At 34.3% G+C, this 17,092-nt stretch overlaps 1 protein-coding gene across 4 annotated transcripts in view; it reads right to left on the minus strand.

Annotated features, from left to right (window-relative positions):
* Window positions 1–15,149, minus strand: part of LOC123532789 (glycine receptor subunit alpha-4-like) — a 61,657-nt gene extending 46,508 nt beyond the window's left edge. Inside the window, exons 1-11 of one of the 4 annotated variants that reach the window (XR_006682734.2) lie at window positions 13,871–15,149; window positions 13,321–13,391; window positions 11,400–11,467; window positions 10,362–10,588; window positions 9,700–9,782; window positions 8,529–8,657; window positions 7,480–7,787; window positions 7,007–7,027; window positions 3,615–3,878; window positions 3,367–3,460; window positions 2,926–3,063 (exon numbers count right to left, since the gene is read on the minus strand). Coding sequence is in view for 3 of the 4 variants with exons in the window: in XM_053517738.1 (XP_053373713.1) it covers window positions 2,890–3,063; window positions 3,615–3,878; window positions 7,007–7,027; window positions 7,480–7,787; window positions 8,529–8,657; window positions 9,700–9,782; window positions 10,362–10,588; window positions 11,400–11,467; window positions 13,321–13,391; window positions 13,871–13,983 (1,458 nt within the window). In the remaining variant the exon portion in view is untranslated. Of the gene's footprint in view, window positions 1–2,358; window positions 3,064–3,366; window positions 3,461–3,614; window positions 3,879–7,006; window positions 7,028–7,479; window positions 7,788–8,528; window positions 8,658–9,699; window positions 9,783–10,361; window positions 10,589–11,399; window positions 11,468–13,320; window positions 13,392–13,870 lie in introns of those variants that run through there. The other 3 variants (XM_053517738.1, XM_045314376.2, XM_045314375.2) reach the window with 3 other exon arrangements.
* Between the last annotated feature and the right edge of the window lie 1,943 nt (window positions 15,150–17,092).

The raw sequence follows: 17,092 nt of genomic DNA on the forward strand, positions 1-17,092 counted from the left end.
TAAAGTTGAATAATAATTGTCGTTACAAACCGTTTATACTCATGTCAGACAAATGTTCGTGAATTTCGTCACTCCTTGAAATTAAACCGACGGAAAGGCTCATTTTCTATTTATATCACCTTAACTAGGGGATTTAGTGTTATTTCTATCTCTGTAAGTAGGAGAAAGGTATATTACTTCAGTATTTTCTCTCAGGTCTGGTGTCAGTGGTACTGATATTTAGTATCACTTGACTCGTGATTCAATCACGAATAAAATGATGCAAGTTGTAACACATCTATCTAGTATTAAGGTTTTAGTTTAAGATCAGTTGTTTTACTCTCAATTCGTTGCCCTTGGGTTGTTTAGATAACATTTCCTGCTTTTAGTTTATGATAAATATAGCAATCTCATTGGTTGCGTCATGATTTGTTGCGCATGATGTTACTAATCTAACCGCTTGTTCTTTAAACGATATATTTGTACCAATGCTTTTAACATGATACACTGACTGATATCTATGAAATACAGTGCAAATGTTGACGCCCTGCTAGTTTTAGTTGTTTAGTTTTCACATGAACAATGATTGATTTTTGGTGCTCTGTGCTTCCGGGAAATCTACTTTCGCATTTGTATGTCTGTTTAGGTCTTTCAAATAGTTGTTAATTTGCAGAAATAGGCAAGAAACATAAAATCAGACAAGTAAAATACATACATACATACATACATACATACATACATACACGAGTACTGTACAATTTCGACTCTTTGTTTTTCCATCAAACATCAGCTGGGTTAGTTGATTAGTTTCTATAGGAACTATAATCATAAAACCGTGATACTATCGAATCATTTGCAATAAACGAGAACATCTTCTTCTTCAAGACTAATGATGTCCGTTTCCTTGCACGTATTATAAGACATACCACGACATATTATGTCCTAAAGACAATAGACTCACGTTTTTAATATTTGGAAACATTTATGTATATAACAGTTCCAAACCGCCAAGTTTAACGCTTCAGTTGCTGAAAACAGCATATTAAACCAATATAAAGAGAATTGTTTCTCCCAAAAGAACAAGCTGTTCTTTATTAGATATTTCGCATTTTTGGCAATAATGCATTGAAAATTATATTTCAGTGATTTAAACTATGTTTAACAGGTGGTTCATACAATTACATGGTCAATGCCAAAGTAAATCTATCCTCGGACGAGTCTCATTACAAAATGTGGCTATGTAATTATGAACAATTAACAGTTCAGAAAATGCACATAACAGCACCTTATATAAGTTGAAAACACTTTACATTAAAGACAGGCGCCAGTCCAGTAACATACATCTTTGCAGATCAACGAACATTTACTTCTATGCAGGCCTTAAGGTCTCATTTTCAATTGTATCATTTCCCGTTGAAAAACATAACAGTGCAGTAGATAACTGTATAATTGTTAGGGTTTTTTTTAGGAATATGTAGTGGCAGTCGGATGTGTCGGACATTTATTTTGACAAACGATAAAAAGCTACACTACGTTTGACGGATGTAGAAAAATGTAGGTAGCCAATCGGGTCATCCGGCGATGCAGTGTAAGTTATTCTTACCAGACGTAAATACATACGTACACCCATATGTAAATGTAAACGTAGTCTGATCGATTTTGTGGGATCTACTCAAAACACTGGAGCAGACAAAGTTTAAAAAACAGTTGTTTTGGCTTAAAGTAAAGGCAACAGTTTTCCAAACGCCAGTAAAAGATAAACTGTTTTCACCGTTTTAATAGCACATTTTGTCCATTTAATTATGCGACTGTCCACAGAAGTGTGGTAAGCATGCCATGAGATACATCGTCCAGTGAGTCAATGAACAGATATTTTCAGGATACAGGCAATACCATCGCATCTATCATTGCAATACCATCGCATCTATCATTTAATCAGCATAAGAGTGTGTGTCATTTAATGATGTACAGCAATACATGTTTAAATAAATTTCCTTTTAAAAAGGAATGACTTGACTTGTTGATGTGTAGTAGCATGCTGACATTATTTGCTTGAACAGGTAAGGATGGAGCAGGTTCAGTATAGTAAAATAGTAAAATTATAATAAAAATGTCATTCTCTGCAGGTGTAATATTTGTACTTAATAGCAAAATAAATACCTAGTGATCAATGATTTGAAATAGGCTACTCTGATCAAGTTGTATAACGTTTTTTTTTTTTTCTTTTTTTTTTTTTTTGTTTTGTTTTGTTTTGTTTTGTTCATTAAAATTCCCCTTTTAAACACTAATGGATTCGGCCACAAGGTAAGTCAATTTTTTCTTTGAGATACCAATTTGGCAGATAACATTATTTCAGGGGTGCACTTACTATGACAGGTATAAATGTCCATAAATTTTAATGGTAACTAAAATAACTCAAATATGTAAAGTCAGAAAGAAACCGATCTTCATTTTCAATAAAATCTTAATATATGTAACTGATTTACATTTTGTTATTATATTATTCTTCATGAAACACTGTCGAATTAATGACAGACTGTCATAAATCGCAAACACCCGTTGGACCGAAGCATGTAGGTGTGACCAATCTGTGGACTCCTTACATCCTGCGGCTTGGATATATTCTGCTTCCCGGCTTCTTGTAGTAGACACGACTGGTAAGGCAAAATAACCGAAAACAATATTACATGACACCTTATATAAATCGCCGGTTCATGGCCGGTCCTTAGTTCATGGCTGGTCCGTAGTTCATGGCTGGTCCGTAGTTGAACATAGCTATGCTTATACTAAAGTCAAAACTTCAGAAAAAATATTTGAAATGCATTTCTGATATCATGTAATACAAGATTCATTGAATGTCTTATTTGTCTTTACTACAAACCTGCTAGCCCTCGGTCTAGCCCTTCTTTTTTAATCATCGGTCGAGTTGAAGTGTTTATTTTGCCAGAGGTTAACATATATAGCTGCAAAGCAAACGTAACTTAAAACAAAAACGACGAAGACTAGTACATCTAGAATAAATCGTCTAGAATAGTGTCTACAGATATTGAAGAGTTTCAAATTAAGACGGCTTCGGTCTTTCTCCTGAAAATATAAAAGAATGTATTCGTATGATGAGAAATGCAAAGGTCATTTTGCTTCATGATTAATTACTCTTGCTATTATTATATTGCAAGCAGAGTTAACGTAAACATGGTAAAAAGTCAATTAACTTTTAATGTTTTAATGTTTTCGCACACATTGAAATATATTGTACACGTTGTGTACGAATTTAGTATCAATGTAATGGATATTACAAACTGAGAGATCAACTTTAATTTCGATAAATAAATTGTGTCCTCAGAAGACTAACCTTTCACTCTTATTATTGAAAACAAAGTGTTTAACCTTTAGCGTGCTGGCGGGAAGTGATTCAGCATTTGCACACTGTTCATGGTCTACACTGTTCGCTATTCCGTCAGTAAATTTTCAGTTGACACCCCTTCAAATAATAAATGGTACTGCCCAAATTGAATAAAATACCAGTCCATTTTAGAAATTTAGCAGGGTAGAGGTTAAACAAGAATGTATTCTGCAAAATACCAGAAAGGTGATTAAGCAATTACTAAAAACTGAAATCACTGAAACAGTCTCACCATGCTTTCCACAAATTCTCTGTAATATTTTTCTCTTAGTTCATCGTTTTTAACTGCATAAAATCTTCGATCAACTGTCCATCTGAGGTCTTTCTCAGTTCTGATAGCTAGGCTGTCGTCCAGTGTTGTTTCCTTATCAACAGTAGATGTTATCTGTTTGTTTTTCTTGTCTAGCTTCCATGTTTTTACTTCATTCCATTCTGGCCATCTCTTTCTACAACGTTCCAGTTGCACTGTGATAGACTCCTCCATCAGATGCTTGAACTGAAATTATACCAAATATGAAGCCTTTGAACTTACTAATAATGTGTACCTCGACCCGAGGACTCAAAATAGTAATGATATCATTGGAAACAGGTAGAATACATAAATAACAAATTACAATGTGGTGGCTTTTTGGAATAAAATAGAAAAAAGTGGAAACTTCACAGGTCGCTCAACACGACAAAAACGAAAATGTTGCAGGCTCGGTTTGATTGAGCCTGTTCATGGACGGTAGTGGAAATGCATGCTACCGTCCATGCCCTCTAGCCCCGGGTTGAGCAGAACTCAACATTTACACATGCTTAAAGTACAAAAAACAATTTAGAGACATCCGCAGATGTATTCAAACGGCGGTTAACATGGAACCTTCAATGATACACGTGTTGAGGCGTGTAATTCCATGAAGAGCGGCGTTTGGTCCACAGATAAAATAATGAGTTTGCCCCAAACGAGAAAACAATGGGCAGAACTAAACAAACTGGAATTTAGGAAGGGGATCTGAGGTTATGGAGCCTGCGTATCACAGGAACTGTCAAAAGACAAAACTAAAAAGCAGGCACCATATCCAAGGGGTGATTATACAATACCCAAGGCTATGAAAGCGGGAGTATTGGAACCACCCAGGCCGAAATGGTCATGTTGAGAAACTAAACAGTACCAATAACACGACATAAAAGTCGTGCTGAACGATCTGAGAAGATTGAAATATAACAGCCCTGATTGAATATACGGGGAGACTTTCTACGGCCGCCACACGGCACAAACAACGCTGCTGTGATAATAAAATAGAAAAAAGTGGAAACTTCACAGGTCGCTCAACACGACAAAAACGAAAATGTTGCAGGCTCGGTTAGATTGAGCCTGTTCATAGACGTTAGTGGAAATGCTACCGTCCACGCCTTCTAGCCCCGGGTTGAGCAGAACTCAACATTTACACATGCTTAAAGTACAAAAAACAATTTAGAGACATCCGCAGATGTATTCAAACGGCTGTGAACATGGAACCTTTCAATGATACACGTGTTGAGGCGTGTTATTCCATGAAGAGCGGCGTTTGGTCCACAGATAAAATAATGAGTTTGCCCCAAACGAGAAAACAATGGGCAGAACTAAAGAAACTGGAATTTAGGAAGGGGATCTGAGGTTATGGAGCTATCACAGGAACTGCCAAAGACAAAATTAAAAAGCAGGCACCATATCCTAGGGGTGATTATACAATACCTGGAAGGCTATGTAAGCGGGAGTATTGGAACCACCCAGGCCGATATGGTCATGTTGAGAAACTAAACAGAACCAATAACAATATAATAATAATATGTCGTGTTATTGGTACTGTTTAGTTTCTCAACATGACCTATTCGTCCTGGGTGGTTTCAATACTCCCGCTTTCATAGCCTTGGGTATTGTTTAATCACCCCTTGGATATGGTGCCTGCTTTTTAATTTTGTCTTTTGACAGTTCCTGTGATATGCAGGCTCCATAATCTCAGATCCCCTTCCTAAATTCCAGTTTGTTTAGTTCTGCTATAATTGTTTTCTCGTTTGGGGCAAACCCTTTACTTTATCTGGGGACCAAACTCCGCTCTTCATGGAAGTACACTCCTCAACACGTGTATCATTGAAGGTTCCATGTTCATCGCCGTTTGAATACATCTGCGGATGTCTCTAATTTCCTTTTTGTACTTTTAGCATGTATAAATGTTGAGTACTGCTCAACCCGGGGCTAGAGGGCGTGGACGGTAGCATGCATTTCCACTACCGTCCATGAACAGGCTCAATCTAACCGAGCCTGCAACATTTTCATTTTTTGTCGTGTTGAGCGACCTGTGAAGTTTCTACTTTTTTCTATTTTATTATCACAGCAGCGTTGTTTGTGCCGTGTGGCGGCCGTAGAAAGTCTCCCCGTACATTCAATCAGGGCTGTTATATTTCGATCTTCTCAGCTCGTTCAGCACGACTTTTATGTCGTGTTATTGGTACTGTTTAGTTTCTCAACATGACCATTTCGGCCTGGGTGGTTCCAATACTCCCGCTTTCATAGCCTTGGGTATTGTTTAATCACCCCTTGGATATGGTGCCTGCTTTTTAATTTTGTCTTTTGACAGTTCCTGTGATACGCAGGCTCCATAATCTCAGATCCCCTTCCTAAATTCCAGTTTGTTTAGTTCTGCTATAATTGTTTTCTCGTTTGGGGCAAACCCATTACTTTATCTGTGGACCAAACGCCGCTCTTCATGGAATTACACGCCTCAACACGTGTATCATTGAAGGTTCCATGTTCATCGCCGTTTGAATACATCTGCGGATGTCTCTAATTTCCTTTTTGTAATTTTAGCATGTGTAAATGTTGAGTTCTGCTCAACCCGGGGCTAGAGGGCATGGACGGTAGCATGCATTTCCACTACCGTCCATGAACAGGCTCAATCAAACCGAGCCTGCAACATTTTCATTTTTGTCGTGGTGAGCGACCTGTGAAGTTTCCACTTTTCTCTATTTGATTGAGCCTGTTCATGGACGGTAGTGGAAATGCATGCTACCGTCCATCATGCTACCGTCCAATATAAGCCATCATATTATTTCCGGTTATTTTGTATCCCTGAATCCAATTAATTGTAAAATAAAAAGCTTGGAAAAAAGTGAACAAGGAGGAAAATATCAAGACACGATCGATCGATCAACGCTACATGTTTCGGTCTAATGGGCGATTCTCTTTCAACCTGACATTTTAGGAGGACATACCTATTATGCGGCCATTCGACCAATATGCGGTCTATAACGTCACAGAATAGGATATATGCCACCTATCGCTTTATACTTCTTGACAAGATTGAGCATCTCGACCAGGTGAATCAAAATAATACTAATGACCACTCGAAACAAGAAAGAAAGTCTTTTCCTAACTAATAATTATGAGGGGTTATGTTTGGTGGTTCTTGCTAAAATGCTTGTTGAATTACAAGCATTTCCAGTTTCGGACGTACAGACGCAAGCACGGATGGACGTACACGGACAACACCATACCTATATCCCTCCACTATTTGCGGGGATAAAAATAGATGACTAAATCAACCATACAATAACTATTATACCTGGTACTTCAATACAGTAAAATATTAAGTTTTCACCTACCGCTGCAATTTCTTTTGGATGCTGAAATAGACAAGCATTTACTAATTAGTTTAAGATTGATAAAAATGCAGACATTACTCCTTGGTATAAATTCTGATCTTAAATTGAAGTATCTTATAACTATCTTTAACAATGATTACTGTACAATATATTAGTAAACAATAATTTATTCTTTTGATGATTAATATAAAGTACATAAAGAGGCATGCTCCTTGATAAAATTTACCTTGATGATCAATATAAAAGGAAAACAAATTCAAATGAAACTCTGTATTTCAAAGTCCAAAGGATAGAGCGTTTTAGTTCAAGATAACAAACATCAACTTAAATAATATTTTTACAATGATACGTTTTAGGTACAAGACTTGAAATTGTCTCTGTAATAGCCGGAAACTTTTAGATAAGCGATTTCGAGATACTGAGTTTCACCCGTAGCGGTATACATGTAGTGTCGTCTGCAACAGTTTACTTACCTTCACATGGTAGATGATAGCAGTAAAGAGTATAATTCCTCCAACAAAGCACAGATTGATCAGCATCCATTTATCGAGCCATACTAAAGCCGAAGCTGGTTGGATTTTATTATATATCCCTGCCCAGTGCATTATTATGGTAGTCATAGAGGCTCCAGACAAGGTCACCCTTGGTGTGAAGTTATCACCAAAAGAAAATGAAGTCATAGCAATCGAAACCAGCACGACAGGTGTAGAAATAAACTGACTAAACGAATGGGAAGTTCGTTTAATCTGAATCCCCGTATTTAAGATTGAAAAGTTTCCAACTGAAAAAGACAATCTTGACAATATTTTCAAGACAAATATAAATGGTCTTAGACATTCCTCACGTTTAGCAAATATTAAGCAGTAAACTGTTATATCATTCTTTAATGTTGTATTTGTGTCGCTGTTATACGTACCGTTCATGTTTGGAATTATAGAGATAAATTCAATTGCCTTCAATTTAGTTTAGGCTTTATCATCGGTCAAATACATAGTCAAAGAAATTTTAAAACGTGAGGTCAGATTTCTCGGAAGCACAGAACACTCCAAACACAACTTGAGCGTCGTGCATCGCAAAGTACACCCTCATCAAAAGGAAACTGTAGTTGAAAGAAATGGCAGACGCTTGAAATAAATCCAAAAACAATTACATTTTAATTATATGCCAAATAGAAAAATGGATCGGGGGAAGATAAAGGGAGGGGGTGTTGGGGGAAGTGAGCGAAAACAAGTATGAATATTCAAAAGGGAAAGCCCTGCTCCATTAAGGCTGTCTCCCTACAACGTCAACTAAGCAACGCAAAATAAGAGGTTTATGTTATGTATAAAAATATTTACTTATTTCGTACTCAAAACACAGTGCCTTTTTCCAAAAAAGTAAAATTATAATACACCTTCGACAAACAATACAAACACAAACATATTATGACAGAAAACGTTAGAACATGTGCCTACTTTATGAATTTCAAAACTTCTTTGACAGTGAAAGATTATCAGAAATAGAAAGACCTCAGTTATGTTACCTGGCTCGTCACATTGCGAACCAAACGAACTGTTTCTCCACTTTGGATAGTCCTTAATTTCGTCACCATTTACTATCACTGGGTTGTCTTCTTTCCAGTGAAGTTGAACATCATCTTCTGTATATGCATCTTTTCATATAAAATGTATGATAATTATAAAACAATGCAAAATGTTTTCTAAATAAAAACAGAAGTTATTCAAAATCCAAATACAAAAATGAAGCTGTAAAAAGTTACAGTACTACATTTATTGATTTAACGTTCGATTCACCATATCCTTAACAATGCAAATTTTCATATACAGGTTATAGTCGTTTTAGGAGAAAAACTCTATGAGACTTGTCTTGAGTTCTAATCCTGTCAATCAACTATACTTTTAAAGTTAGGATGTTATTATAATTATGTCTATTGGTAGGAATTAATATGTTTAAAACAATCTTTTACGAAAATGGTGGAACTTAACGATTTGTTAACATAGTATTTCATTCTCTAAGCATTCTCATTAATTAGACGTATACATAGTATATGTCGAACGTAGGAATTTGAATATCCGAGTCTATAACATGTTACTGATATTGTAAACGGCAGAATCACGTTGTGAATTGAACAAACATTTTAAAATCAAGGCAATTTTACCTCTCTAAGATAATATATATGTTAGTAATTAGTTTTTCGACACTGGTGTTCAGTGATTAATACTTAAAGTTGATGAAATGATCAACACAAACTATTTATCTATTTACTATATACGTCATACACATTTGGAAAAAGACCAGATAAAAAGAGTTATTACTAACGACGTATGGACGCTTGTGCAAAGGTATCAAACTTTATTGCCCGCCCGCTTGCTTAGCTCAATAGGGAGAGCGCAGATCTACGGATCTCGGGGTCATGTGTTCGAGACCTGGGCGGGGCGTATGTTCTCAGTGACAATTTGATAAAAGACATTGTGTCTGAAATTATTCGTCTTCGACTTGTGTTTCATGTGGGGAAGTTGGCACTTACTTGAGAAGAACAGGTTTGTACTGGTACAGAATCCAGGAACACTGGTTAAGTTAACTGCCTGCCGTTATATAACTGAAATACTGTTACGGCGTTAAACCCAAATCAAACAAACAAACAAAATTTATCATTCAATTACATGTTTCAGCGTATTGAAAAATATACATACAACTTTGAAGCGTCATCTGACAATGCTGTACATCATATGGGTACAGTGTGAGATCCATTCTACATATCAAAATCGTGGATATTCTGAAAAAAAAAACCGAACCTTAAGTTTATATGAGAATGAAAGAAACTAAGCTTTGTTTTCATCAAAATAGTATATATTTTGGTAGAAACGGAGTTACGGAGTTTTTTTTATTTCTATACTTGACACTTATTATTTTAAATGTCTCTTAGCTTAAGGCTTGATTATGTAAAATTTGTACGTGGTTTTACAAATATTAACTTTATCATTGACTGTCTGCGATAAGAGTTACACAACCTTTTATTTCATCCACACCTATATTACGTGACTGCAAACAAATGTGATACAATTTATTCTATCAACATTCCATGGCTGCTTCTTGGACTGTTGACCAGTATTCGGGCTTTTGAACAATATGGTCGATCACGCAAAAAACGAGACTAGACAATAGACGAGAACCTTAATTTAATCCTCTATCCTAAGCATGTTTCGTGCAAAATATTACATTAAATACTGTAACATTACATTTAAAAGCATTAGTGTAGGGAGAAATGTCTTTAAAATATTCAACAAATACCTATGGCGAATGTTATCTTTAACTTTGCTTGTCATATTATAGAAGAATTCATAATTTTACAAACCTGCCGCTAAATCTAATGTTTCCATTTCTTCCAATGTAAATTAATTCATTCTTGCCAATGAATCCAGGAAAAATTGTTTTGTGATCCTGATAAAAATAAATATCAGGTATCCAGATCTTGTTTATGTATGAGCCACTGACTTTGAGGACGTCATATCTTGCAATTTCTGAGTAATTTAAACGGTGATCTGTCCAGTTCATTCTGATATACATTAGGCAGGAAAATTCCTGTAAAGTAAAGTGTCTAAGCTATTTTCTTAGAATAAGAGTTATGGGTTTAAAGGTTGTATGCTAAGCTGTAAACAAAATGGCGGAGTGTTCAACAGAAACAAACATAATCTCGCGGAGATGTACCCTTTAGTGTGATGTTAATTTGTGTTTTATGAAGTAAGCTGTGGTGGTTCAAGTCGTTAAAGAGACACTGTTTCTTTACCATTTTAGCCTGAAACTATAAAGACAATTAGTCTTCTGCATGTTTCCGGTTTTAGTAAAACGTTTACAGAACAATATTTCGATTCTTTACGTAACTTCACTTTTTCTTTGTATGCTTAGCAACAATTAAAATAGAAATTTGGGAAGACTTTTGTTATATTATGATAACAGAATTCTATCTAAACCGGTGCAAGGGGGCATGAGGGAAGATGCACATTTCATTACCTTTCATAAACAAAATCGGTCAGTCACATCGAGTCTGCTATTACGTTGGTTAGCAGTACTCTGCACCCCCAAAGGATCTTCACTGATTATATAAAAGTCTTATCTTGTAGACATGTCAACAATGCTTACGTATCTTATTCACTTGCCAATACTGTTTTGCTATTTTTCGCTTTTAGACCTTTTGTGATTTACAAACATTCAAACGACACTATGTTTGTCAAAGCTGAAACGTTTTACAAACTAAACATTCCCGTAGTTTGACAAACTTTTATTTGACAAACTTTTATCTGAGATATAAGTTTAAATTCCATATGTCAAAGAACGTATGTTTTTATATACACCAAAACTTGACAATACTTCGAACTGTTCTAAAAGCACTTACCATATTCTGCTCATTTTCGGAAATTATGTCATAAATAGCAATTTGAACGTGCACATCTGTTGCTCTACCTGAGGAGTAATATGAAAAGTATGTACAAATATCATTTTAATATGGATTAGAGACAAAGCTTTTTATCTCAAGAAGAAATACAAGTAAGTTATACGTGTAACGTATATAAATAGAATAGACAAAAGAATAAAAATTATTCACTTATATTTTGCAAGTAAAAAAACTGCTTAGGCTGTGAACGCCAAAACGTTTTTTTTTTTTCATTTTACAATAACTGTTTATTTGGTGAGGTTTGGATATTTTCATTCTTACACATAGTTCCTAGCCAGAACACTGTGCTACTGACTAGCTCAAAATGGCGGATTACATTTCTACTAATGATATATAACCAAGAATACCTCTTGCAAATTTCTCTTTCTAGGTTACACACCTGTGAGAGAACTACACTTTAATTTATATTCTCTAACCAGATTCTTTCAAAGCAGATCTATACTGGCCTTGCCTTACGAACGATTTCATGCATTTAACGATCGTGTTAATATATCGGTTTATTATATACCTATATAAATTCTGTAAAAAATCGGCTTGTATTTCACAATGAAATATGAACAGACAGACAAAAATCCCGTATTGTACCTTTAAAATTCCGTATTGTACCTTCCGTATTGTATGCTGCCGGACTATTTTCATTAATATGCATAATCCGACGCATTTCTATAAATAGCGCACATAAAAACTTCTCTAAGTTTCATTTAATATCGATAAAAATTGAAGATTTCGTTCAAGAACAAAACAAGAATCAAAATGGTAAAGGTATATAATAAAAGGGTCATTATAACAGTAGCTAGATCTGGGACTTTGTATTCGGCTCTCGTGGATTTTGCAAGGTCGGATCACACTCGGCGCTTGCGCGCCTCGTGAGATCCGATCTGGCAAAATCCACTCGAGCCGAATACTGCATCCCAGATCAAGCTACTGTTATAATAACCCTATTTTATTAAATGGAAATATCAAAATCAGAATCTGTTACATCTATGAATTTAATTTCATTATAAATATTGTTATTTTCAAAAGAGTTCATACATATTTACCATAGGGAGATTAAAATGTCCAAAACAAAACAAACAAAATAATATACCTATTTGTTTTCAAATGATGTGTATCTTGATGACAAAACACAATATTGCAGACATCTGTACCAATTTGACAGTTTATGTGTATAACACGTTTATTAAGTTGTGTTGCTTGATTTATTATATGTCAGATGATAATACAAAATGATAAAAGTTATATTAAAGTAATAATGAGTTATCTAAAATGAAGGAATTACAGCTTGGCGAATTTCTGGCACGATTTTTGTTTCGGTTTCATTAAGGGGTTCAGAGATAAGGGCCAAATAAATGTGAAAAGGGAAGAGATTTGGGGTTATGGAGCCTGCACATCACAGAATGCTTCATAAAACGATATTGAGAAAGAGATTTAAAAGTGAATCTTAAAAAGCTAGCTGGCTTTATTCTGGTTATCATTAAAGTTGTTTCAACGGAAATCAAATTAAGCTAAATTTCCGATCAATATCCGATGTCCCATTAATCACTCTAACGTTTATATGCATATAAAAGTGTTTGTTTCACAGATAAAAATCTTTGTCGCTTCAACATCTTTTATAAATATCACATGAATATTAATTGTTATTACATATATTGTAAATCAATTGATATCATTTATCATTTTACTTCAAAATCTATTATGAGTAACACATTAATATAATACATATAATTTATAACTACTAATATTACTACTACTACCATTATTGATAATGATGACTAACAACAGTGGTGTTATTTGTGCATTTTTGTACTTAAATCAATGGTTGGTAGCACAATACAAGATGCAACATCAGTTTATCACTTACCAGAAAAGTAGTCTGGGGGTATGCTTGCGTCATAACTCGTTTTATTGAGTAAATAGTGCAACAGTTCATATCTGAAAAGTAAAGCAGGAAAGACGTCTACAATTTTGTGTCAACATATATTTGGTATCATTTTATATAATGCAAGTAAACGTTGGTAATTTCTAACTGTTTAGTATCAAGATTTATTCCATCATATTATATAATATTATACAAAGGATAGAAAGAGGATAGAAGCTTTTTTCAAGGTTATTTGAATCAATTATAACACTAAAATTATAAGAACATGATCGTTTAATTACTCTCAAATTGGTCTCATGAAGAACTTAACCTTTAGCCTGCTGGAAGGAAGTGATTCTGCCTTTGCGACCAGTGCAGACCTAGATCATCGTGCACATCCGTGCAGTTTGATCATGGTCTGCACTGTTCGCTATTCAGTCAGTAAATTTTCAGTAAACACCCCTTCGAATAACAAATGGTATTGCCTAAAGTGAATGAAGGACTCGTCCATTATAAATTTTTAGCAGGGTAAGGGTTAATAAAGTATACTTACTTGGACATGTCTTTATATCCTGAATCGGTTGCAATATTTTTGCCATTGGTTAAATAAATAACGAATATAAAAATGAAGAAAACTAAAGCAGAAAATCTGACTGTCATCGTCATATATCTACAATATGAAATCAACTAATATTAATATATCAATAATGACCACTTATACAGCAGTCATCTGATTTTAAGTAATTTGTAAATATAGATGTTATTATGAATCAGCGTAAAATGACAATCAATCAAATAATTAGGGTCAAATAGTTTTACTTGTGATCGTATTATTAAAATATTCTAAGAAGATCCTTTGACAGCTAATAACGCAACCGCAGTAAATAATTATAGTAGACTCGGTTTCAATGATTCTCTTCGGGAAAGATAGTGTTGTGTAACACCATTCACAGTCTAAAGAGGAATTTTTATATGCACATACTTTGAACTGACTGGATTTGTATTGAGGCCAATTCATTAAACTATGTTATTTATTTATTTATTTATTTATTTATTTATTTATTTATTTGGGTTTTACGGTGCACTAACACAGTATAGGTTATATGGCGCCAAACAGGACTACAAGTTTTGATTCCACATCTCATTTACATCGAAATAAAAACATGAGGTATGGAATCAAAATTTGCATACCTGCTGGAATCACAGAGTTACTGCAAAACCAAGTGTTAAGACCCTATTAGTCAACTTTTACGATCATGCTAGGGTAAGGCAGGGGTTCTAAGATATAAGTTATTAAACAATTAAGAATGACAAAACACCTGCAGTCTAAAATACAGTTGCAGATTAAAGTCTATACTGGTTTTACTGTCTGTTAAACATAATAACAAGGATATACTGAATTGCGTGACTGAAGTTACTTTGATTTATTGTTGCCAAATGGCGGATATTACTGGGAAAAGTAACAGCTCAACATTGTCATTAGGTAAGATTCCGCCAGTCTGAACAACGTTGATTTTTTATATTAGGATTGATGTTAGGTTTCATTTGATTTATGTATAAATAACATTTGCAAGACGTTAAAGGTCTTCTTACAGTTAACATTGAAAAATGGCCTTCGTACAAATTATTAATATATAATGGCAAGAAGAATCATCCTTATATCAATGGATCCAAGTACTTAAAACTTGAACAAATGTTGCTGGTCGAGTTAGTGTGAACAAAGTTTGACTGTATGTTAAAAACAAACACCTGTAAGATATTTATACCAGTGGCACCAGCCATGCATTTTATAGATCAGTGAACCTTGGCTGAATGGTCTCTTTCGCTCCAGTGCCCTGCATCAAGTCAGGTTGAAATTCTTATGTTTTGGATTATGTTTTTGAGTTGGACTTCAAAAGCCCATACTTTAACGATTCAGGAACCCGGCTTATTGAGTATAATTCTCATAAAGGACTTGTAGATTTTAGGTTTATTAAAAATCTTAGTTTAGTTTAGTTTATTGAATAAGCTGGGCCTCATAGAGGCATCAGTCACATAAAACAATAATACAGTACAGACAAAAAAACATGAGAAATGATATGTTGACATATCCATAAAATCCACAGAATAAAAATTAATCAAATGATATTTGTCATAGTCAAGAATGTAATAAGACTACATACCATACATACAGTGTAATCCAACTAATTAAAGTTTTAACAATGTATTTTTATCTGTGCTATTCATTAACATAGAAAATTTAATAGAATTAGGACGTATAGCATGTTCTCTAGCAATATACTTTCTTCTATCATCACTAAAGAATTGACAGTTAAATAAACAATGAAATTCGTCACCAAATGAGTTTGAAGTACACAAGTTACATACCCTTAGTTCTCTTGGTATATTATAAAATCTACCTGTTTCAACTGGTAATTTGTGATTCATACATCTAAAACGAAATAGTATTTTTGCCAAATGTGTAGGTAATATTATATATCTAACACATAATAATGTTTACACTTTTATTCTAACACGACCCACTTCATTTTCCCACTAAACAACAAAGGTTGAAAATGTTAACAATTTTTGCACTGTACTGCATCTTTAAACAACTTTTACCGTCTCGTTTAGTGTGTGTGTTTCTTTTTTCTAATTTTGTGAATGTTATTTCCTCAAGTTCGAACATAGACCGAATTTCAAAGTGATAACCACTGCGCAAAACGATCGCAGGAAATTCATTATACCAGACATTTTGATGAAAGAAACCTAAAACTATCGCGTAACAATTATAAAATACAAAATAAAACTGTCGGTAACAGTTTTTCTGGGGAACCTGAAGTAAAATGAATCAATTGGACAGAAATCAAGCTCCAGCACTAAAAAATATGGTCTTATTCTCTACATTCAATAACCATAGCACAGAAGTAAAACAAACCTACATTTCTTCCACAATATATAAACTAAATAATAGATGCAAAATAAATAACTTTTACCAAATGTAACTCAGTAGTTTCAAAGACGTCTAAACCTTCACCTTTCACTATCAGATGTTAAATTCACTTTAAACAGCAAGAAATGGCTAATCAAATGAAACAAATGTCCGTTTTGTACAACAAATCAATAATAAGTCTTGAAAAAACAGTTTATCTTACGAGATAAAAGAAATATAATGAAAACAACCGTTTGGTCATATGGGGCTTGAAGCTACTTCCTCATGAAAAATTAGTTGATTTAAATGTAGGTTTATGGAAGGAATTGAAAACTCTTTAAACATGGATTTACACTATTACCTGTCCGTCATATTCCTAACCATCGCATTAGTGAAGGAACAGGACTAGACAATAATCATTAATTATTTAATAATCCGGTTGGTAGCGGGGTTCGAATCTCAAATTTCTCTCATACCGACAAGAAACTCGCCCCTTTAGTACTTCAGTTTTTTTTATTTCTTTCTGGTGTGTGAACAAGAAACGCTATTTACAAGGGAAGTTATCACGTCCAATACGAAAAAGATGGGTTTTTACTCTAGTGTAGTACAATAAAAATACGGAGTACTAGAACTCCAGGTTTCGGATAATGCTATATATACTTAAAAAGAGTTTGAATACATTTTACAGGTTTCTCTTCTATTTACGTGATTGAAAGGCAATAGCCCTGTTGCCGGTAATATGGCGCACCTAAGAATTAACTTAACTCTATTACACAAAATACGCAAACAGTACTTAAAATACGTCTCTTACAACAAAGAACATCCTTTATTTCATATGTCTGCACGTTTGCAAAGACAAATATG

Source organism: Mercenaria mercenaria, chromosome 11 (assembly GCF_021730395.1).
Source record: "Mercenaria mercenaria strain notata chromosome 11, MADL_Memer_1, whole genome shotgun sequence".
Lineage (NCBI taxonomy): Eukaryota > Metazoa > Mollusca > Bivalvia > Venerida > Veneridae > Mercenaria > Mercenaria mercenaria.